This window comes from Polistes fuscatus, unplaced genomic scaffold, assembly GCF_010416935.1.
Source record: "Polistes fuscatus isolate 324 unplaced genomic scaffold, CU_Pfus_HIC Scaffold14, whole genome shotgun sequence".
NCBI lineage: Eukaryota > Metazoa > Arthropoda > Insecta > Hymenoptera > Vespidae > Polistes > Polistes fuscatus.
The window spans coordinates 94,940-120,306 of record NW_025113042.1 but is presented as its reverse complement, the minus strand read 5'-3'; the positions used below and the strand labels follow the sequence as shown (position 1 = coordinate 120,306).

The window sequence follows — 25,367 nt, the reverse complement described above, 5'->3', positions numbered from 1 at the left end:
TATATATATATATATATATTTATATATTTATAACAGATTTTATATAACGGGAGTTCCTAATTAGTAACTTGCGATGGTACTATATTACTACACACATTGCAGACAATATATATATATAATATATACATATATGTATATTATATATGTATATATATATTAATATATAATTTATAACAATGATGCTCTTTTTTCATATTCAACTTGGTCTATTCTTTTTCATTCGTGTCCTATGTATAGAATTATATAAATAAATGACGTATATACGTCTAATCCGGCACTTCGAACAAAGTACAACATTCTTTTTTCACAATCACATGAAAATTTCGTTTGTTAATCTATTTTCACATAGATTAAACATGTTATATTACCATCGTTAATAATATTTTTCATTTCTAGTAACTTATGAAATATAACTTCACATAATTTCTCACATAATGTGCTTAAATTTCTATAAAATGATAAAGAAAACATTTATTGAATTAAGGAAAAGTCAGTACAGTAACTCGAGATTGAATGTTTGATATTTTTCTAACACTGAATATGAGAAAATTCATATCATTTATTTATATAAAATATAAAATGGTAAATTATTATTGATCATTTTAAAAAAATATCGTACTAGATTAGTATTTAATAAAACATCATTAAAATAATACACATACAATAATACAAATATTTTGTTGTTGTTGTTTCTAATTAATTTTATTTCTGTTATCACGTATGGAAAAAAAAAGAATAAGGAAATGATAGATTTAATTCTTATTGAAAAATTAGAAACATTGTCATTCTTTCTAATCAAGTCTCATTATTTTTCACGATAACGATTACAATAACGAGAATATTAATTATTGGTGTTTTGGCAGCCGATAATATTTCGTTTAGGCGAATGAGAACTCTTTCGAGTGTTAATGATCTATCGATCATTCGATAAACAAACACGTCCATATACACACACACGCGCGCACGTAGATAGTGAAGATTTCAAATTGATCCTACAACTGTCGGATAGTTAAATATTTTTGTCGGCAGGCTTAAAAACGTTTACACGTGGTATCCATTCATGTGACTACATTTAAATTTTTAATAATCTATGGTGTGGTAACATTAAAAATAAAGAAAAAGGTAAAAGATTATGAGATAAGATAAGCATGTGCATCATCACGTCAATGTGAATTTTTAAATTTGCTAATAGTTGAAAATGATTTTCAATCTCGTATATATTTTTGTTTGTGCACCAATGACAGTTGCAGGATCAAGTTAGGATTCGAATCATAACTATGATTCAGCTCCAATTAATGTTAGATCTATATCGAATATAGATCAGTCATATATATAAGTTTATCGATTTCTTACGAAGACGCTCGTTTTCTTTACAGATTTTTCAAATCATCGTGTCAATCGTCTTACTAGAGCTATTTCAAAAATTAACACCTCTGTTTATTTTCTTTTTACTTTAACCTTCTATAACCTAGTTCTTTTTTATCCATATCTATACAAATACTATATAATGTGAAAATTATAGTATTATTTATACCAATATAATTTGATTATAGAATTTATAACTTATACTTTAGAAACGTTAAAATTTAAAATATAGATATTTAATCGTACAATTTAAAAATTATAATTCGTTATAAGGAGTTAAAATTTGTCCCTTCTTAAGGAAATAAAATTTATATATATAAACAATAATAAAGAAAACAATGAGAAAATAGAAATTATAAAAACTGTGTGAATGTTTCAAATTGTCTTAGTATTTATATATATATATTTTCGCTTCCTCGAAGAATGTCAATATTTGTTATTGTTTTAGGAAGCTATCAGCGAAATATTTTTATTTCGTCATATTCTCTCGTCGTCAACGTTCTTTTTGTGTAAGGCGTTCCTCTATTTTCTTGTTTTCTTTTTCTTGCGTTGGAAGAATGAACGATAAGGGACATATGAGATATCTTACGTTAGATAAAAGTTTTACGTGTTTCGATTTTTAAATAATCGTAGCTTCAATTTTGTGCACTTAAGCAGCACGCCTTTGCACAATTCTTTCTTTTGCTTTTCTTTTAAGATATCATTTTCTATATTTGTTTCTTCTATTTTTCTATCTATGTTCTTTCGCTCTTTTATCTTATTTCGAAGAGTTACGTTCGCGACGGAGTTTCTACTTCGGGAAGTTGTTCTGGATTGTAATATCTTAGCCCGTTTATCTGCAAATTTATATATAATTTTATTATTACAGTGGTATTCTGCTATAAGTCACAATAAGCCCAATAAATGCAATTTTAATTTCATTAAACTAAATAAATATACAGTATTACCTAAATACTTCATTTGTTTACAATCATAATAAAAAATTTCAAAAGAAAAAGTAGCATTAATCGTGAAACCACAAATGTTTTCAAATTTGAAATGGATTTTCGAAATTGTGACCATTTGCATAAATGCTATTGCGATGATAAGGCATATTATCAACGGATAATTATACTTGTACGTCTTTTAGCAATACAAAGATAACACCTTTGCATTGACGTAAATGATCACAATACACAAAATCTTTATAATGAAAAATGTTTATTTTACTATCACATTTGACCTTGAATCCTTCATTAATAGCTTGCTGAAACTGTTTTAACGCCGGCTATTGGCGTTATAAAAAGAATTAGTCATCTCATTTAAAAAAATGAAGATGATCTCGAATTTTTCTGTACGCCTTCTTTTGCACAGAAGAAATAGGCATTGCAATATGCCCCTTTATATGTCGTGCAAGTTATGTATCAAACATATTTTCATATTATTACAGATAACAGAAATATTCAAAGAGTAATTATCATTAAGTGTCAATATTTTTAGAATAACTGATCAAAATTATATGGTCGTACATATCATTTTTATTCGGTTTTTCATGCTTTATAAGAATATCGTAAGAAAATACAGTTCTTTTTAAAAAAACGAAGTTGACCTTTAAAATTCGTAAAAAAATGTGCTTGAGAAAAAAATTCTTTCAACCATTACATTAGTGCAAGTTTTTTCTTTGAAGTTTTTTAATACGATTGTAAAAAAATGAGATATTTAGGTGATACAGTTGGGCAGACTGAATAATTGGTCGGATTTATAAAATTATAAATAAAAATGGAATTACAATCACATTTTACCGTCATATCGTGTTCCGTGATGTATGCTGGAATTTCTAATTGATCAGGTGCCATATCTTCGTACAAGTATTCAATGCCAGGTAAATTATGCACTTTCTGTTTTATCGCTGGTGCCATAAATGTTGTGAACCACCACGTCATCATCTACAATAAAATGAAGGACAATAATGGCTAATATTTGTCCCAAATTGACCATTCCATAAACAAAACGAGTACTCACCTTCGTCCAGAAAGTAGGATGAATGATATAAAAGTGCTTAAGATTCTTTTTATACCTAAGACAAAAAAGAAAAACACATTAAAATCTTAATACTTTTTATTATAACAAATTGTTGACAATCATTACGTCATGCCACAATTTTCCTGAATAAGTAATATTTTATTATAATACAAATTTTGTCGTGCGATTGTGAGTATAACTGAGAAATAATACGAATTATCTAGTCTACATAAATAATTAGTCACAAATGCGTAAAATAGATAATAAAAAAAAAAGATATAAATCTTACTTGTAAGGAAGCACATTGTAGACTTCGCGTAGCCATTGTAAGCTTGGATAATTGCTGCTCGTGGTTAACGTGTGAAAGTATGCGATCACATAATCACCTTTCACGATGGGGTCTAATAATTGAATGACGTACAGTAAAGCCTAAAAAAACAAACGAGATAGAAAGATATTGGTTGTTACATAAGTTCGTTCGTATTTTGGCGCGCAGATATTGACGCCTATTTGACGGAAAATATTTAGGTGGAGGGGATATTTTCGTAACGTCAGTTGCGTAGTGTACACTTGTGGCTACATTTTAGTGTCAAATTTATTTAATTTTGCTACTTAGTTTGTGATCACGTGTATAGTCAAATGGAAGAGGAAAATGAGCATTTTCGGCATATTATGATGTATTACTTTCGAAAAGGGAAAAACGCAACCCAAGCAGCGAAAAAAATATGCGTCGTACAAAAGTGGTATGCCAGGTTCAGAAGCGGACAATTCAGCCTTAAGGGTTGCGAGCGCTTCGGCAAAAACGAAGCCTTCTGGAGAGATGGCATTATGCAATTGCCTGAACTTTGGGTCAGAGTGATACAAAATAATGGACAATACAGTTAATAATAAAAGCTTTTATTTTAGAATGTATTTTGCTTTGAATTAATGTCAAAAAACCGAACGAATTAATGTGACAACCCAATAAAAAGGTAAGTACGATTTAATGATACTATTTAAAATGAATTATTTGGATGCATGTGTACTCTCCTCTGCTTTCATAAGAAAGCCCGCCCCTGCAGCAGTTATTTTTAGAAAATAACCCATATTTGTAGAAAATACATCGTAGGGTTGCCTTTTGATCTACACCGTTTGGCATATCTTTTGAAGATGAACATTTACGTCATAGATGTTAGGAAAAAGAGAGGGAGAAAGAAAAATGAAGAAGAAGAAGAAGAAGAAGAAAATGTGTAGTTCACAGGACAGCTACGTATGCTTGGAATAAGGAGGCCGCTCGATTCAGGAGCTTTTTTCTTTAGATGTTCTATTTCTGGACATATACATATTGATTTGTTACAGTGCCGCGCAGAGAAAAAGGGCTGCGGCCAAACAAACTAAGGCGTGGTACGCAACTGAATAATCCGATAAATCTTCGAACGAGATTTCTATAGTTTCATCTTTCAATTTAAATTCACATAAATATATTTATCTAATAGAAAATAATGGAAAGTTTGATCTTTATATAAGACATTATCACCTTGTCCAAGTTAATCTTTGTAGCAGGGAACCATTTGCCAACAAAGACTACGACTGGTCTTCCTTGACGATCTACACCACTCTGATAAAGACAACCAATTCCAGACACCTCTGTGAGATCTTCCGTTTTTGCTCTTCTCAGAAGCCTTTCATATCTATAAACAAAAGATAAATAAATGAATCGAAAGAATTTGTAAGTTTACCCGAGCGTGCGTGCGTGCGTGCTTTTGCAAGTACGTTGGCTGCTTACGTTTATCGATTAGAAATGTTTGTACGACTTTCACGGTGTTCGTGTGAAAATTGACCATCTGCGATTTGTGGCAAACGTATTCTTTGATTATTTATTTAGAAGAAAGAAACTAGTAGATTTACGTGAAACGAGGTCGTTTGAAAAATTGTAAAGCGTATTAGTAAAGTTTGCTAAGTTGCAAGTTTGCCTTAAACTTGTTACAACAAATTTACATTTTTAAATGTTCCATGTATTATGCATTTAAGTATAAACAATTGATTTTTTGATGAAAAATATGTTATTTCGATTTCTTTAATTCGACCCCATCGAATTCAAGGCTATAATAAGTCCAACTACTAATTGCGTTCCGTTAGACTAGTTATGAGAACTGTGCGAAAAATGTTTTTCCTTTTTTTTTTTTTATTACGTGATCAAGTCCAGAGAAAAAGAATACTTGAGAAAAGAGGCAAAGAGTAACCGGAAGTAGAATATCATAGCGTGTTTTTTAATTACTGAAGCAATTAATGTTCCTACACGTGATCTGTTTAATTTTCATTTCCTGATATATGAAATATTATACTATTATATATATAGTATTTATAAACAACATTATTTAATATGAAACATATAAATATATATATTTATTTTAATTCCTTTTTTATTAAATTAATTAGTTAATTTCATTAAATTCTTCACTTTAATCATTTAGCCCAATTTGTATTTAAGGGGGAACATCATTTAGAAGATCAAAAATTAACTGTTTTTCTTTTTAAGATTTTTTTTTTCAAATAAAAATGATCATTCAAGAAAATAAATGATGTCATTTTTGATGAAATTTTTCAATTGTTTGAAATTTTCCACAAAAAAGTATATGTTCTTATAAGTTGCCATCTTGCGAATTGTTCATATACTTTGATTTTTCTAATTCACCGACTGCGAACCAAGTTATTTTAAATTAAAATGAAAAAAAAATAATTTTGTTCTGAACGGTTAAACTGCGAAATAAAAGATGTAGAAAGTTGTAATAATGTCGGACAATTCTTTTTATAAGAAAAAAAATCTTGAGAAACGTTTAATATTCGATTTTCTAAATAGTGTTTCTCCTTTAATGACATAAATATCCATATTTCTGTATGTGGAACATCAAACGCGTCAAGTAGGTCGAAGAGAAGTAAGTAGACATGTATAAAGTCATAATTGCATATAAAGAAAACGTATTATTATTTAACATGATATTAACTTATACATACGAAACTTATCAAGATAATTAGGTAGTAATTATCAAGGTAATTATGTAGCTATTATCAAGATAATTCGGTAGCAGGTTATCTTTTCTCTCGATTCTTTGTAATTTTTAACTCGATAACGTTTTTATACTAACGTATGTTCTGTTGATTCAAATGAAATAGCAATACGTTATCGCATGAAATTTATTCAACGATGATTAATATGTACGATTGCTTTGTAAAGTTCATTTATATTTGGAGATATTTGGTAACAAACAATGGCGGAATATTTTTCATATAGCTTATATCTTAATTATTAAACAATAATACAATAGTGTAGTGTTTTAATTGAAAATATAGACAATAATTATGAGTCAAGTCAATAACTATTTGCTAATTTATACACATAGATTGTCTGTATGGAAATTCGAATTTTTTTCAATGAATTTTATATCTCTAAATTTGCAAATCAAATTGATTCGGGTTCTCGTAGAATTCGATTGATTCAACGGATCCAAAATTAGACGCAATGCACGTATATGGACACAGATAGATATGCGCATGTCTACTATATGTATCTATGTGTGTGTGACGTGACTACCATGAATTTCGATTAATTAGTTATTATCTTCCTCTCTCTCTCTCTTTTATTTCGTTTTAATTTATGTATAGTATAACGAACAATGTTGTCACGTTTAAATATAAAAGTTTATAATTTGGTCGACCAAAATGATTATTATTATTTACCATATTCCGGATTAAAACAAAACCCAAAATATCCTCAACGTTATCATGAAAATTACGAGCAATTTATTTGTTAAAAGGTATAACATTTTTAAATCAATTATCTATATATTAATAGTTTCTTTTCTATATAGATAACATGACTATATAACGTGAGAGACGTAACTACCAATCGCAAACGTGGTTGATAACGCAGGAATATCGATTATATTCTAATGTAGAGGTCAAATAGAATTCTATCAAATTGGATTGAAATCAAATGGAGCGATAAAAAAGAAAAAAGTTAACTATTAAATATAATAAATCATAGAAAAAGAAAAAAATCAATGAGAGATTTTCTAAATGCGTGATTACAAAATTCGTGTTAATATTACATATATAAATAAAACTTCACACGCGATACAAAATAATAATTATGAATGAAACTAGTAAAAGAAGAAACTCGATTAAACAAAGTTACAAAGTGGTACATGTATATAAAACACGTGTCATTAAATTCAAACGTATTGTCTGCATTTTATTGCGTGACTTCAAAAGGATAAGAATGAAAGAGAGAATAATTCAGATGAATAAAATAAAAGAGAGAGAGAGAGAATGAGTTTTGTTAGAAAAAGTTCATCCTAACGTATTAATATAATACCTACCTGTCTTCATCCTCGATCACATCTACCATGTCGATCATGACCATTTTTTGTTAATATTAAAATCGCTTCTTTGAAAATCTCTTTTGTGTGTTTCTTAAACTCACGCACAAACACGCGCACAATTCTTAAGATGACAAATATCTTCTTTCACGGGGTCTCTCTTGAAATATTTGTCTACTTTGTCGACAATTATATGAAATTTAGAAAAGACTATACGCACATAGATACATACACAGATATATAAATAAATATATATGTATATATGTATGTAAAAACACTGTCAAAAATTGTTTATACATACATACACATATATATATATATAAAAGAAAAGATTATTACAAAATAAAAATTCGGATTTATATCGATCGGTTAAAAGATAACGATAATAATTGACGAACAAATTGAGAAACAGATAAAGACAGAGAGACAGACAGACAGATAGATAGATAGAGATGGAGGAAGAGAAAGGGAGAGGAAAAGCGACGCGGTGATTCCGCGCGACGGTTCGTAACGAACTGAATCGGTTTGATGTCGAAAGACGCCGTCGAATCTTGCTAACCGTGACCGCGACAACGAGAACTATGAGGACGACGAGGACAACGACGACAACGACGACGATGATAACGATGACGACGACAACGACAACGACGACGAAGGCAAACGACGTCGTTTCGTTAGTCGTTTATTCGTTCGTTCGTTCGTTCGTTCGTTCTTTCTTTCGTTCGTTGGTTCGTTGGTTTGGTGGGCACGCGCTTTTGCCAATAAGCATCAGAGCGCCTGCTCGATGTCCTTAACTACATATACATACATTCAAACATACATATATACATACATACAAACATTTATACGTACATTTATACACACATACAACATACATACAAACATTTATACGTACATTTATACACACATCATACAACATACATACATACATAAAAACATTCATACGTCATTCATACATATACATACATACACATCATACATACATATAAACATTCATACGTCATTCATATATACGTACATATATACATACATCATACATACATAATACATATATACATATACATACATATATACATACACATACACATTAAACGTATGAGATGTACGAAACGCGACGAAAGATACCGTGCATGATTCAATATTTGTTTCTTTCTTTTTCTTATTTCTTTTTTTATGATTCCCTCACCTTTCATGATTCATAAAAAATCAATAAACTTAATACACAAGCCTATTAAAATATCCCCCCTTTTAATTTTTGTTTTAAGCCAAATTTCAAACGACGATGATTTCAATAGATTTTTTATTTAAATTGCTTGTAATTGTTTATTATTTTGTCACGTATTCTTATTATTGTAATAGTTAGTTATTATTATAATTGGTTATTGTCAAAAAAATGTATTATTATCTTTAAAAGTTATTTAAAAATAAATTGCATATGTAGTTAAATGATTTACGTTAAGAACGAAATTGAGCATTTTTTTAGGTCAAGGATTTGTTTTCGTAAGAACCGATTACTAACATTAAAAGTAATAATAAAATAAAAATATGAAGACTAGGAATATCCTGTCACAATTTATCCTTGAAATGTTTGAATACTTGCAACAAAATTTACGCATAGATATAACACAACCATGATCATAGTGATATTTTACGTTAAAAACGTGAAATTTTTGTTTATAGTTAAACATCCAAATTTTATTTTCACGAACATTTATATTGAAATAAAGCGATTTACAAATAATCCATAAAGGAGAGTAGAACATTATTGACTTGTTATACATTTGGGGTCAGTGGGAGTGACCTAGCATGAGTTCTCACCCATCCTTCGGGAACAATTTGAAATGCCCTATTTCTCTATTTCTCTTTCGAACACTTCTGTAAAATATCCTATTATTTATTTACCCCTTCTAATGTTTAATATTTTTAACAAAATACACATCAAATTTACGCATGTACGCAATAAGATAAAAAAAAAGATAGTTAACTATTCAGATTTGATTTTGATGAATGATATTTATGTCAAAATAGGACGACTTACGAATAATTTATGAAGGGAGCGATTAATGTTGACTGATTATACTTTTGAAGTTAATGGGAGTGACTTAACATGAATTCCCGCCCATCTTTTGGGAATAGCTTGAGACGTCCTACTTTTTCTTTCCTTCTATTTTTCTCTCTTTCTATCATTTTTTTCTATCCTCCTTTGGGATGAAATCATCCGTCATATCTCATATCGAGATCGAGGACGTAGGTGATACCGGAAATGCAAACATAAGAATTCTCTTATACTGTAGCTCGAATGTATTCAAATTGCTTGCCAAATGTAAGCACACTTGAACATTTTCTATGAAATCGATGACTCATCAAGAATAATTTAACCGTGAGATATTATTATGCAATATTGCGTGAGAGAAAAGGAAAAATAAATTTATTAAAAGCTTCCATATTAGATTGTTAGATAAAATTTAAAACACAAAAAAGAAAAACAAAAACATATTTTTGTATGTAAGAGATTTGAAGTTTTAAAGGTATTTAAATACCTCGTCGTTAGATAAGATAACGATGTTGGTATCTTTAAGCATGCACATTACCTACTTTGTGTACGTGTTTTTTTGAGTCATACTGATTAGTAAGAGAAGTTAAATTTAAGAGCATCGTCATTGAACAACTTGTATTATTTTTTAATAGAAATAGACTCCAATAGTGCGTTTGATGCGTTGCTTCAAGAATGTTTTCTTTTTTTAGATCTTCGAGTTATGAATGTACCTAAAATTATTAATTGTACCTAAGATGTTAAAGTGTGAGTTATATTGTTACAATTGTTGCAATTGTATTATACGTATTATACGTACAAATCGTATTTATACGTATGCATATATAGGTACAGAATATGACAAAAGTTTTTACATGATCTTGAAATTGTCTAAAAGGTTTTGATCCGTTTTGTACAAATAATAAGAATGAAATGATCTTTCGAATTCGCATAATTGCGCGTAAAACAAATACTAACCTTTCTTTTTGTTGCATCTGTTTGATCATGATATCAGCAAGAGGATCAGTGACCGATCTTTCTCCGAGTAGCCTTTGTCGATCCAAATCACCTTGCATTTGTGCAAATGCATGTTCCCCGATATTTACAGATGTCTCCAATTGTGCAGAAAGTTCCACAGTTTCTTCGTCGTCTGGCAACATACGTTGATGTTTTCTATATATACTGATATAAATATTCTTTCCTAACATTTGTATATCATACGAAAAAAAGTTTCTGTACTTTTGAACTATATATATTTCACAAGTTATTTTATAAATTTTTTATTAGAAATATTTCGTTAGAACTGATTAAAACGTTTAAATGAAAATGTTTAATGTAAGAAAAATACAAAGCGAGCCAAAGGTTTCTTGTTAATTATTAAAATCAATTACGCTTTTTACACTAATTTTATTATTTAGATTGTTAAACTACAAGGCTTAAGAACTTTTGTACAATGTAAAACAAAAAAAAATGATCTATAGGTAAATACGTTATTTTGGCTTACCGTGTATAATTCTTTTATATCTTTGTCAGATATAAAAACGTTTTGAAAGTAAATAATATATTATAATCTATTTTTCGATGAAAGGTTACTCGTATAAAAATCGAATAATAGTTATCTATTTCTAGAGCTTTAAGGTCCTACACTCTCGTCCCGATTCGATCGACTAATTCGATATCCATCCAAGTAATGCACACTGTCATATCTATTTACCGAATGACCCACTTAACGGTATGATCGATTCCTAACAGTTGCCCTGATTTGAACTTGAACCTTTTGAAAAATAAATGATTCTTTAGGTTACGCAAGTAATACATATTTGAACGATTAGACGAAACCGTTGTTGATAATATATAAACAACATATAATCATAAATTCTATTATCATAGCCATTTGATTGTGCCAATCGTAGTCTTCGATTATTTTTTTGCTCATTGAGACAACGAAGATTTGAAACAACTAAAGAGATCTAATCATATTTTTGAATAATACAGAAGCTCAAAATGTAACTAAACATTAATAGATTATTACCATGTAAAGTATGTTGAGGATTGTCAATAATTCTAATTTGTCGGTCAGGTAACAGTGGTTCTCCATCCGCTCCACCTAAATCGATTGGTAACTGCCAGCAAGCATTGTCCTGTTCCGCCAAATTTCTTGGAAAATATAGTGGTAGAAGTATTTCGTATATACCGAGGTCACAGGCTTCTAGGACGAGGATAATACAGGTCAGAGAGTCTGAATATTGTTCCAGAAACCTTCTTATCGTTCCTACGATGAAAAATTATACATTTAAATACGTATTTGAAATATATTCTATCGAAAGTTTCAAGATTTTTAAGATGTTCACATACTGAGTGCTATATGTGCTCCTGCATCAGGTGGATAATTTCTTCTCACCGAGTTAATTACCGGCAAAGCGATACTACGTAACCCAAGCTCTCGAGATTTTTGTAATACGTTCCTGTAAAAATACAAATAATAACATTAACATATTTTTAAATATTTGAATATCGGTCAAAGTCGGCAAATATTTGTTCTATTGAGAGTTAACGATTATAAAAGTGGTCTTATCATGTATTTTTCATTCTGAGATACTTTTTACCATTTGGATTGAAATGATTTTTCTGCAACGAATAATAACACGGAAAAATGAAATGTATTAGGGGGGCCGGAAAGTAATATGTATTCGTTTTCGCGCATGTCAATATTTGTTTATCATTTATCAGCTCATTGTGTATTTCAAACCCGTGTTTGAAATTGAATGCATTAAAACATGACATTACTTTCCGTTCCCCTTAATATTTATTCATGAAACAATTGAATTGTTTTTATTGAAACACATTGTTTATATCTATTTTAATATTTCTCAGAATTGGAGATCACTCTTCATAATCATAGACTTAATTGATAATCGATTGATTTCTTATTGTATACTTGTATCGTGATAAATATCGTACCTATAGCAACAATGCAAAGTGTTCTGAGCTGCTGTTTGATATTTGATATTATAAATGGGCCAACCGTGTGAATGATAAACCGTGCGGGTAAGCCGTGTCCTTGAGTTACTCGGACTTCTCCAGTTTTACATTCTGCAAAAATGATTATTATAATATAGATTTATTAGATTTGGATATATAAGAAGTAAGCGTTATAAAAATGAATTTGTATATGGGAAATAAAATGCGTTATCGAACTGGACGCACACCTTTTACTTCGTTATAGATTTCCATCTTAAGTGCTGACCCCGCTCGATCGAATATTCTTTGGCACATGATGCTATTTTCGTCCATTGTCTCGTTCGTGGAGTTTATCACGGCGTCGACTTGTAATACCGATATATCGCCAGTCCTGTCAAATAAATATAAACAATGAAATATCTGCTAGTTATGTGGGTAAGCTCATTTTTTTAATGATAACAACTCGTACACCGAGAATCGAATAAATAACTAAATAAATAACTCACCATAATGCGATTTTGTTGTTAAGTGCAGGTTGACAGGGAAATGGACTAATGGTGTGATGGCTCGATTCGTCGATAGAATTCGAATAGTCCGTGAATCGATGTTGAACAGGAAAATCGGTCCATTTTTTCAATGCACTTATATCGACGACATCCGGGGCGATACGCAACGGTTCCATCAGCCTCATTCAGCTGAAACCAATAATTGTATATGTAACAACATTTTTTGTTGTATTCTTTCGCGTTCGTGTTAAATAATACTGAATAAGCGCTCCAAATAAATAACATGCTTACTTTCTTTTCTTTTTCTTTTTTCTTTTTTTTAATGTCAATATATTACGTATTATTAAAAATTAAATAAATAATAAATATAAATATATTATACGTACAATTGTATCGAATGTTTTCTTTTTCAAGACCCGAAAGTCAAGACCGAAAAATGCTTTTGGTGTACGTTAGGTTCTAAAAATAAACAGCTTTATCGATGAAAATATGGGTCATATACAGTAGATATGTACGTGTATATGGTGGAAGAGAGAGAGAGAGGGAGAGAGAAAGAGTAAAATGCCGAAGGACACGGCCCGGAAAAACAATTGAATTTCCTCAAATTATTCCCTGTTCCGTACGTTTTCATTTCCGTATACGGTCAAACTTTCGTACTACTTGCATATAAATTCAACCGGATATACTCAGTCATAAACATAGAAATACATATACAGATCCATATATGTATGTATATATTTATGTATGTATATACGTACATATAGAAAAAGAAAAGAAGATGGAAAGTATATAGGATATAGGCTACCCCTATAAAGACAAGGAGACAGAACGACTGGCGCCGTCTGGCCTAACGCCGATCCTATACCCTCTTTCTTTCATGCACAACCCTCTTATATTCCTTAGTATAAAAGAGGATCGTCGACCTCAGCTTTCATAGTAATTCCAAATAATCCCCTTAAATGTTAAATCTCCGACAAGAAAGGACGTTCTCATTTACAATGGGAAATATAGTTCGGCTGTTGCAACGAGATTACATGCAATAACACGTGTATGTTAATATATTTACAATATATTTTTTACTTATAATATATCATTTTGTTTATATGTATACGTATGCATAAAATACTTGACGTATGTACGACCTTATTACGGTCATATATGTATATATGTATATGTATATTATACAAAATGGTGGTCAACACAACTGAAAATTTGATTTCGTCGTTAAAAATACGCGTTGATACGAAGATATAGAGTTATTCGTATCTTTCGTTTGGGAGAATTATCTTTCCATTAATCATCAAGATTAGATTAAGGAGAGCCTAAAGCAGTGCTTGGTAAAAATCGTGAATCATTTTGTTGGATCTATTTGAAAGACATCTTTTTTGAAAGACATTACGAATTATCTCAGCAATTTATTAGAACTCATTATAAATTCATTACAAATTTCGACGAATTTCATATTTCGAAATGAAATATTTTATTCTTTTTTATTTATATATAGTTTATTACGATAGATATATGTATATATTGGTTATTCCACGCCAAATCGGCCACTTTTTAAGGTGACTCCTTTAGATTCAATTGAAAATTTGATATTAATTATCCAAAAGAAAGACGTTATTAATGATTTGTTTTTCAAATTTTAATTACTTTTTGAATAATGACCATGAGTCATCTGTTTTTGTTATATTTTATTAGTATAAAGTAAAAAATATTTTTTTCCATATACAATATTAGATTTTTTGGAAAAAATTCTCAAAAATACTATTCCTCCCTATTCCACAACATTTATTTTTATAAATTGGAGAGATTAGTCTCTGCTCATGCTCTGTTCAAATTCAAAAATCTTTATATTTATTAGTTCTTTAAAAATTATTTATCAACAAAATCGAGAATGGCGTACATCTCGAAAAACAACATTTTTTGTTTTGTACTAAAAATAAAAGGTCAAGACGAAAACTTGAATTAACGAAAAATTTTGTTGTAAAAAGTATTTAAAAAGAAACAATTTAGAAAAAAAGCGACCCATTTGGCGCATTATTCGAAAAGTAATGATAAGCATTTCAAACAAAAAAGTCTGAAATTTCGAACGAAAACTCATATCTCAAAAGGAAGTGGTCGTAAAAATTTGAAAAAATAATCACGAATACGTCTTTCGTCAGGCTCGATAACATATCAAATTTTCAGCTGAATCTCGAAAGGGGTCACCTAAAAAAGTAGCCGATTTGACGTATATACTTTATTAAATTATTTTATCTACAAGTATTTTAGATTCTTAATTTAAAATAATAATTTAAAAAGTCCTAGTTTTTTTTTTTTTTTTATATGAATAATAATTAAAAGGAATAGCACATTGAATTGGTTTTTATATCGATTTACTCGCAAAATGGAACATCTGTGATGGATTAACCTCGGCATCAAAAAAAAAAAAAGGTGACGTGCCCGATCATCAAATGTAATAGATTTTAGAACTTATACGTCACTCGAGTTTAATTCTTGAATGTCTCTAAATCAAGTGCACATCAAAAATGATAGTATATCTTGATAATAAACGTGATTGTCATGAATATATAAATAAACATTAAAATAACATCGAACGTCAAATACGTAATACTTTAACAAGCAAATATTTTGTATAAACGCGCAACATTGTGCAAAAAATTGTAATTAGCGAGTAAGTTTTTCGTTTTTTTTTTTTGTAAATGAATAAATAAAATGTTCAACTATATATGTTAATATTGAAAAATGTATTTTCCTTGAGTGGTTGTAGAAAATTTCACGTTATAACGATTCATACGGTTCACTGCGTCAGCTCAAAATAAATATTCTCGAAGATATAAAAAAAACAAGCTTTACAATTTCTTTTTGATCTATTTCTAGTGACAATTGTAAGAATAATCGATACGTAAAAATCACGTGGAAACTTTTGTCCCGTTTTTTATATTATCATCGACTGGGAATATTTTTCCCCGGTTGTAATCGTAATAAGTCGTTGGAAGAAAACTAGCATAACTCGTGTAATAATTATAAGATATTTTTTAGAGGTTTCAGACGAGATTAGATGACTCGCGACGAGTAGAGCTATCCAATCAGTGGAAACCTTTCAAAAGTGGAACATACATGCACTCTCGGTGACCGTGTATATATGCAAATGAGGGAAAGGGGGGAGGAGAAAAGTTGAATTCTTTGCCATCTCGAAACAAGGGCTTCTCTTACAACTGCACGACATTTACAATTAGAAAGATTTTCAAATGAGAAAAAAGAGAAGGTCCATTATTGTAAGACAATAGAAACATTGAAAGGTGCAAAAGGTAGAATGATAATGCGCATATGTTAAATGGAAGGATAATAAAGAGAACAAAATCGTATTTTATTACGAAATGAAAAGAACGTTTTCCATTTTGTTGATAATTATGATATACGCGTATATATTTCTTTTTGCAAATTATAAATGTAGAATAATAAAAAGATCAAATAAAGAGTAGGGTTGTGAATGAGTCATAGAACAACTGATGGAGAATAAAGAAACGTTATCTGACCCAAATAAATTATCTAAGGGTAGCAATATATAAGAGGAGCGTGTGGACCTTAACAACCTTCTCAGGAATGTCAAGAAAAAAGAACATCGCGTCAGGTGTTTCTGCCTGATATCCGATAGGGATGCGAAGTGGTGCTCGCGTGTCTTGGCTCACTTTTTTTCCTCCCCGTGAATTTGATCGAATAATCATTTTAAGAAACATATTTTGCGATTTTTCTTCTATCTTTTTTTTTTCTTTTTATTTATAGAAAATGAGCAATAATTAAAAAAAAAGAAATTGTAATTAATTGTTGAAATCGCTCGGATATCTTAGGCCCGTCTCGTATAAGCAAAAAAGAATTTTGAACGTTATATTTAGTTCTTATTTTATGCGAAAAAGTTCAAGGGGGGCATATCTTTAATTCGTGGAAGGTCATGGAATGCAAAAGAAGAAAGAAGCTAAATTCATTTTAAAACTAGACAGGTATACTGGTAACGGAAGAAGAATTCTTCTATTATATTTCAGACTTACCGGTTAAGATGAGAGACGTTTTGAGTTCCACTTAAAAATGCCGCGAAAAGCGTTACTACAAGTAGAGTATAGCTTTCTTGACTAATTGGAGAATAGTCGGAAGCACGAACGCGACTGACTTCAACGTTAATTGTGCTATCATTGAATAGTATTTATTTTGTGTTTCCTCTTACCCCCACATCCTCTTTCCTCATATCGAGGGTATTAATAATTTTGTAATAAATAATAAAAATCAAATTATGATTAATCTATAATAAATTGTTTATTAGTCGTTAACTTAATTGTAGTCTATAATAAAAGATGATATTACCTTTGAATTCGATTCAAAAAAGAAAGAGGGGAAGAGAGGGAAGCTTAATCAGTGTTGCCAGAGGTGAGAATTTTTTCCCACTAATGATGATTATCAATTTTTCGAATTTGAAGCTGAAGAAATACTGAGAATTTCAGTAGAGTGGGGAATTGAGCGAGAATTTTTTAAATTTTTTACTGACTTTTTTTTCAAACAATAATTTTATAATTTTCTTGCAATTATTTAAGAGTCAATATAACAATTAAAATGTAGTATTAAGTAGTCACGGTCTATAATTCCACAATATTTCTGACATTTTGCAAAGTCCCATTTACATAGAGAAACGATAAGCTTGACTTGTAAAATAGGTTAACCTATTTCTCGTTAAAAAAAAAAATTGAACATACAAAATGTATGTACAATTACTTAGTCAAATGCGTTTTGTTAAACAAATTATCCTCGTTTTAATATAAGCTATTAATGTTTATTATATCTGTCATATTTATTAGTTGTATCAACGTTTAGCAATTAAACGTATTTGTGTGATAATGTGTGTTAAGTTTAAGTCTTTTTTTCTTTTTTTAAATTGTTAAAAAAAGTAAGATTGACGAGAAAAATTAATAACGTAAAAATATAAAACTAACTTATACACTCTGATGTGTAAAACATGATTCTGTACTATCACGTGAAAATAAATCAATTAAAATTAAGCAGCATTTTTTGCAGCAGTAAATGAGGAGATTTAAAGTTTTAATCTGGCAACACTGATTGTAAGCCTAATACATATGTGTAATTGCGAAGAATTTGAATGAACTTAGTACGAGGTGTGTTTGTCTAGCTAACTATTATTCACATCCGGTTGTTGAACCGCGTAATACCAGACAATAAAGTATCATTAGCGAATGGTCAATGTGATTACAATTGAAACACCATTATTTGCTTGATTCGAGAGGAAGAACAAAGCATACATCTACTAATTATATTTTTCTGGCGAGTTTTAATAATGATTTTGGGTATCCTAAGTAATTATCACAAATCCGTGTAATATATCATCACGCACGTTGTTCGATCTTGCGTGTGCGCTTGCACCTGTTGTACCCTAAGTGTGACTCAACGGTATGCATAATGGAATATAAAAATAAAATCTATGTTATTTATAAAATATAGTATTTTATAAAAATAATCTATAAGTTAATAAAAATAAATTTTTTTCTACGACGACACCTTTTTATACAACGCATGTTAATGAAGTTCAATGTGCAATGTAACATACGTAAACCGATTCAAGTTTTATAAAAGGATTTATACGATATAATATCATGTTTGTTATTACTATCATTCTAATATTTATTTAATAGAGCTATATATATATTATTGATTTAGAAAATAATTTATAAATTTGTGGATCATTCTTGACGAAGAGATATACGAGTTTTTTGATATTTTCTGATTTTCGTTAATTTTAAGAGAATAAACAATATTCTTTTTTATTATTAAAAGATTTATTCGTTGCTTCGTTTTTTTGATCATTTTTAGCTGCCAGAAGGTAAAGATCATAAAGTTTTTAAAATGCTGCCACTGTACCAATAAATATTTATATATTTATTTACACATTCCGGCCGTAGCTTATTTTATTGTTCTATCCTTTGAAAAAAGACTTTATATACTTTTTTGATCAACTTAAAAAATGAAAAATTTTCAAAACATTTATTCCCTCAATTTTTATTTTCTGGATTTAACCGTATTGGTGGTTTCTGACCGACTTATATACAATAGATTTTTGTTAAAAATAAAGTTAAACATTTAAAAATCAGTAACATCCCATTATTTTGATCGATCGAAGAACCTAATTATTACATTCGACTCGAACCTTGAGTTCCTACTCAATCTACTGATTCTAACCAAGCTACAATTTCCATAAGAGCCTTGTATATGTCGTAATCGAGTATAGATCATAATCGATATTTGGGGGATGGAAATATACGATTAGTATATCGGTATTGCGTCATCGAGAATGAATGAACAAACAGATCAATTTGTGAATAAAACAAAAAGAGTTTTACTTATAATTAAAATAACTTAAAATCCAAATTTTGCGATCGTTTTACCGCGGAATATCTGCTGTTTTGTCGAAATAATCATTATTTATGTATTTATATGTATTTCTAGCTTAACCGATTGAAACTACATCCTAAAAATCATGTTTTTCTTTTGAACAAATAGACAACTATCGGCTTACCTATATAGAATATACATACAATTATTATTACTTATAAATTGATACTTAGAAGCATTGCTAAATAGATTCTATGAATCATACAGGTACTTTCCTCATAGACGGATAGAATTATCTTGACACGTTTGACTTCTCTACACCTGTTACTCGACCACTCCGATCATCCATCTTACCTTCATGACGCAAATATCTTTTACGTTACACGCAAAACCAAAGTGTATTTCGAAACGATTACATGATTTATTAATTTTAATAAGCAACATTTTATCATTTATGTTAATTCATCTATTTACAATGTGTCATGCCAATAAATCGATGAATAACAAGAAACAAATGATTTAAATGGAAAAAAAAAATGTAGAAAAATCAACAACGTCGTACGAATATGAGCCGAAGGATATTATTTGCATTTCGTTCGACCAACGGAGGTTCACTTTAGTGCAACGACGTTATTGAGAAACGGTCGAATCGATATTAACTCGGTTACGATCCTAATCCTTCGTGTATCCTCTCGTCGTTGGATAGAAACTCTAAGTACGAAGAACGTAGTCTGTGAAGCTAGTTAAGTTGCCTACTTTATGCAATAATATCTTCGGTATGAAATATTTACTAATAGAATTTAGGACAACAACAAAAAATATACCCATAATCTCGTTTTCATACGTTGAAAAAAGAAGAATATTATTAAATATATTTCTACATAAATGTTATACAAAAAATTGTTTACCTCGATAGAAAAAAACAAATCGAACGTTTCTTAAGAATCATATTAAAAATACATATAAAAATTCTTAGAAAATTGACATTAATCTCGTTACGAAATATACAAAGGAGGAAGATATAGAGAAACTTGAGAAATTAAAAAGCAAATGTCTATTAGAAACGCATAAGTTAACACACCCATCCACGTATGCATATGGATATTAATTAAGAAAATAAGAAATATGTTGAGACCCACACGAGCGATTATATACACATTAATGACCTGGTAAATTAAGACAGAGATAGATGGAAAACGAAAAGCAGAGAGAGAGAGGAAGAACGCGAAGAGACGGAGAACGCACGACACGAATTATCGACGCGCGTTGCTCGGACATGCTGCTATGCTGGCTCACCGATCAAGGTCACACACTGGAGGGTCTTCCGTTAGGTGTACTTAGGAAGCCGATGCGATGAACATCGGCAAAGGAAGCAGAGAGAGAGAGAAAAAGAGAGTATCTTTACCTTCTCATTAAGTCAAAACGACCTTACCTACTCCAACATCTTTCGTCTAAACGCAATGAACACACTAACACGAATTACAGAGCTAGAGATTGACCCTTTTCTTACATTCATTATCTCCATCTCTCTCTCTCTCTCTCTTTCTCGCTTTCTATGAACACGTTTGTGTGTGTGTATGTGTGAGTGTGTATGTATGTATGTGTATTTTCACAGGAGAAAATCGTTGAACGGCAACATGGTAACACTCTGAATATAAATTGAGCTTAAATAAAATAAAAACAGCATATGTATTTGTATATTAATTGAGAAATGTATGAAAATAAAAATATCTAACGCGTCCATACACGGTTGTCGATGACATAACGTATAACGACGAGTGTTCGACAAAGATCGAAGTACGTTTCACGCAGAAGGCTAGGCAACACATATTCGTAGCTTACGTTTTTTGTATGCTTGCGTGTACTCTATCTATGTACATACTTTGCAACGTAAATGTTATGTGTATATATATATATATAGAGAGAGAGAGAAAGAAAAATGATAAAAGTTACATTAATGTAAAAAATACTTTGCTACGTCGTCCACTGTTAAGGGTTTCAATATTTATAGGAAGAATGAGAGGGAGAAAAAAAAAGGAGAAAAGCGTCGCCTAGACATCGAGCGCGATTTCTCTTATTCATATAGAGATAAAATATTTATCAGATAGCTCGCTCAAACGCGGATCGTATCGACGGAAGATAGAGGGGACGAAAAGTAAGAGCGAGAGAGAGAGAGGGAGAGTGGAAAAAGAAAACGCATCGATAAAACGTCCAATACAAGACGTAGACGTCGATGATGAATAACAGGAAAAGCAAAGTACAAACTGAAACGCGAAATAAAATAAAATAATTTCTTTTGACACGCAATATATATACATGTATATATGATGAGAGAGAGACAACCGCGTGCTTGATCGCGCCGACGCATTGTCCTCGGTGCACTCACCTTCGAAACGTCCGCCTTAGGACAGGCAGTCTCGTGTCTGCAAACGCACCAGCCAAATTGTATTCGTTAATCAGGGTATATGTATATTAGTACGCGTGGTAACACCGAGCAAACAATGAGATCCTTATTGGTGCCCCTAGCAGGTGTCAGTATATCTACTTTTCCTTCCTTTTCTTCTTCCTTTTCTTACTTCCTTTTGAAAAAATAATCTAATTTCCTTCTTTCTATACGTAATCTCTCTTTTTTTAACCTTGATATTTAATTTCCTCTTCTTCTTCTTCTTCTCTTCGAATTATTTGATTTGAATTCTTTGGATTTATACGAAACGTCAGCTTCTTCTTCTTCGTTTTCCTTGTTGCTCTTGAACCCCTTCTATGTTGTCTCGAGCAAAGACCCGCCAAGAGGACTCACGGACGTTTGGACGCATTCGCGATTTCGAGGACGACTAGAATACAATCCTTCCCCCAAAACGATCGCTACGGCACTGAAGCGCGTGTGCGGGGAGACGAGCCGGCGGCGCCACTTAAGCCCCCACTCCTCCTACGCTGAAACTAAACTACAGCGCCACCTAGCTCACTATTATGGCGCCAATGTTTGAATCTCTCTTTTGAGAGGGAAAATCTTTGCTTCTGAGTTCGATTTCTTCAATTCCTTCGACTAAAAACCAAATCTATCGTTACGTTTGACTTCATCCAACGTTTCATAGACGGCGCTGAATCCTTCCTTCCCTTTCTATTGACCCTACGAACGAACGTTTATTGGTCGATATACATTTACAATGTAGATTGATTTTACTTGTCGACTATTAGTTACTGTACAAGAATTCTATTAGAAACTAATTTCATTTTGTTTGTTAATTAATTTACATAAACCTTGTTAATTGTTTTTCTAACTTTTATCCGAAAAACAATTCCTAATGTTAATCCTCTGTATACATTTATTTTAGTTGTTTATTTTTATTTGGAAGAATATAACGAGTTCATGTATATCTCTTTGTAAATCTAAAAATGATTATACCGTACTGTATTTTATTATATTATAATAATCTTTAAATGAAATAAATAATAATTGAAATATATAATGTTTTAGTAAATAAAGAAGTTGTTTTTAGTAAATAAAGAAGAAATTTTATGAAAAAAAAAGAAAAAATATAGAAAAGAGAGAAAAATACTGTTTTATCAATAAATAATATTATTCGACGTACTAAATTCTTCGTCACGAGTGCAATACAGTATCCATAAATAAAGACATAACTATATACATTTTCTTCTTGTTTTTGTTAAAACGTTTACATATGGAATTTTCTATCGCGACTGCGCAATGATTTCCTGCGCGTTTGTCGACATGCAGAGCGCACGCGGTCTTTCGAAATGGTATTTTTAGAGAAGTAAGTCGCTGGCTACCAGCGACAACGGTAGTCATTGCTCTTGATCTCAAACAAGCCGAATACACGTAGCTAACTAATCGGGTGACCAGTAGTGAGTAGATCCTAACAAAATCCAAGTCTGTGAAAGCTTAATGTATCACTATAACTTATTTTCTCTTAGATCCTTTCTTCTTTTTTTTATTATCTATCTGTAATCCTCTGTTTCCTATATTGCTTTTATCATCTACTTTACCTGAAAAAAAAACACGAAACATAATAAAATTATATTTCTGTGTGAAATACAAAGATAATCTTCAAACAAAAAAAGATCCCTTTTTTAACATTCTACATACATATCTTCGTTGATTCTATTTATTTAAAATATAACAATATTATAAACCCGACCACGCGAATTTATACATTTGTTTGTTCTTAAATTCTATATCTATACGTTAACGCTCTAATTCAAGGTTCCTGTGACTAATTCTGTGTCTTTCTTTAATCCTTCTTTGTACTCGCGTTCACTGACCGTCGTTCTTGACAAAAGTATTTTTGTACATACAACTTTTCCAACCAGATCTGTAATATAACAATTCAAATAAAATAAAACAGCTTGTTTATTTGTTCTCGATAAAATGAAAGACATTAAGTTTTCAATCATTTTTATACCTTCCTACACGTGTCGTGTTGATATATATTTTTTTTTCTATTAAATCTTTCTCATCGCGAAACAATCATTTTATTTTTGTCTTCAAAAGCTGCTCATTGTTCTCAGGTAGGACAATCGCGTTTTATAGTAGTTTCGAAGCTTCTGTTTTTCACCCACAGGTAGGATTCTCTTTCTCTTTCTCTCTCGCTCTGTCTATGTCTAAGAACCGAGCCAAATTCAGGCTAAAAAAAGCTCTTTTGCTGGCGCACTTGGAGATCAAGCTTCTTTGCTTTCTAAGCCAATAACTTCTAACCGATTGTTGAGTCGGTAATACTTTATGTTTTGCTCATGTATTTTTCCAATTGGTTCTAAATTTAAAGAGTTGGAAATATTATTAATAATTTTTTCAAAATACCTTAACATAAATAATTTTAATAAATCGAAAGATTAGTTTTAAGCAACAAAATAATGAATTCTACATGAAATAAAATGAAGTAATACAACGTGATTGGTAATTTAAATTGAAATAGCTCTAAGCAGTCTATATAGTTATTAGAATAATCGATTAAATGCGATTTCACGATAAGATTAATACGAACTTACCGTGATCGCTTTGTTTTCAATTGTTCGAATAAAATATTTCATTTGATCTTTGTTTTCAAACGTGAATCAAGCTATTCTTAGATGTACTCACATGACGCTTCGTATTTGAAAGATTCTTATACAGTTTATATTGTTGGATGTTTTCGACGTGATAATGCAGACACAAGGAGAAGGATTTTATGCAAATTGTTTAGAAGATGAGCAATCTTGTTGCTAAATCGTATGTATACGATATACGTATACATATATCGTCTATTTTCTAATATCTCTCCGCAGTTCTTTGTTACCTGCGATCATAAGATCGTACAAATGTTGATTAGATCGATTATCAGTTAAATTACTCAGTGACATATCGTTGTTCTCCTTTTCTGCGATGTCAATAAATGGCTTTGAACCAGCTCAGTATTATTCTCGCTCGCTCTGCTTTCATTTAAACGATCCTTTTATTCAGATCTTAATCTCTTGGCCCTTCTCCATTCTTTCTTCCTATCTTTCTATCTATTTTTTCTTCTTTTTCTACGTCACTAAATATAATGCTAGAAACGAAAAAACAAAATATTAATAAATCGAACTCATATTCGTGGAATTTACCTAAGGATATTCTATTTTTAAAATGAAAATCAAATTTGTTATGTGTTGCAATAATATATTTCAGATAGTTTCGTCGAAAAGTAGCTTCTATTATTTCCCAAAGTCCAAAGTTGTTGCATTTCGTCATCGACAAGAATACTATATTAAGCGGAT

At 30.5% G+C, this 25,367-nt stretch overlaps 1 protein-coding gene and 2 long non-coding RNA genes across 3 annotated transcripts; 2 read left to right on the top strand and 1 right to left on the bottom strand.

Annotated features, from left to right (window-relative positions):
• Positions 1-2,090: 2,090 nt before the first annotated feature.
• LOC122514384 (protein GDAP2 homolog) lies at positions 2,091-22,239 on the bottom strand. Its single transcript, XM_043631183.1, is given in 13 exon segments — positions 2,091-2,201; positions 3,147-3,290; positions 3,367-3,421; positions 3,656-3,795; positions 4,883-5,036; positions 10,735-10,906; positions 11,789-12,028; positions 12,112-12,221; positions 12,718-12,772; positions 12,775-12,849; positions 12,966-13,108; positions 13,224-13,412; positions 22,006-22,239. Coding segments are annotated over 12 exon segments (1,539 nt in total). The 5' UTR covers positions 13,409-13,412; positions 22,006-22,239; the 3' UTR covers positions 2,091-2,135.
• On the top strand, positions 3,804-4,565 carry LOC122514385. The gene is made up of 2 exons (XR_006303044.1): positions 3,804-4,337; positions 4,461-4,565. It is a non-coding gene; the product is annotated as an uncharacterized LOC122514385 (long non-coding RNA).
• On the top strand, positions 7,084-7,801 carry LOC122514386. Its single transcript, XR_006303045.1, has 2 exons — positions 7,084-7,160; positions 7,215-7,801. It is a non-coding gene; the product is annotated as an uncharacterized LOC122514386 (long non-coding RNA).
• Positions 22,240-25,367: the final 3,128 nt, after the last annotated feature.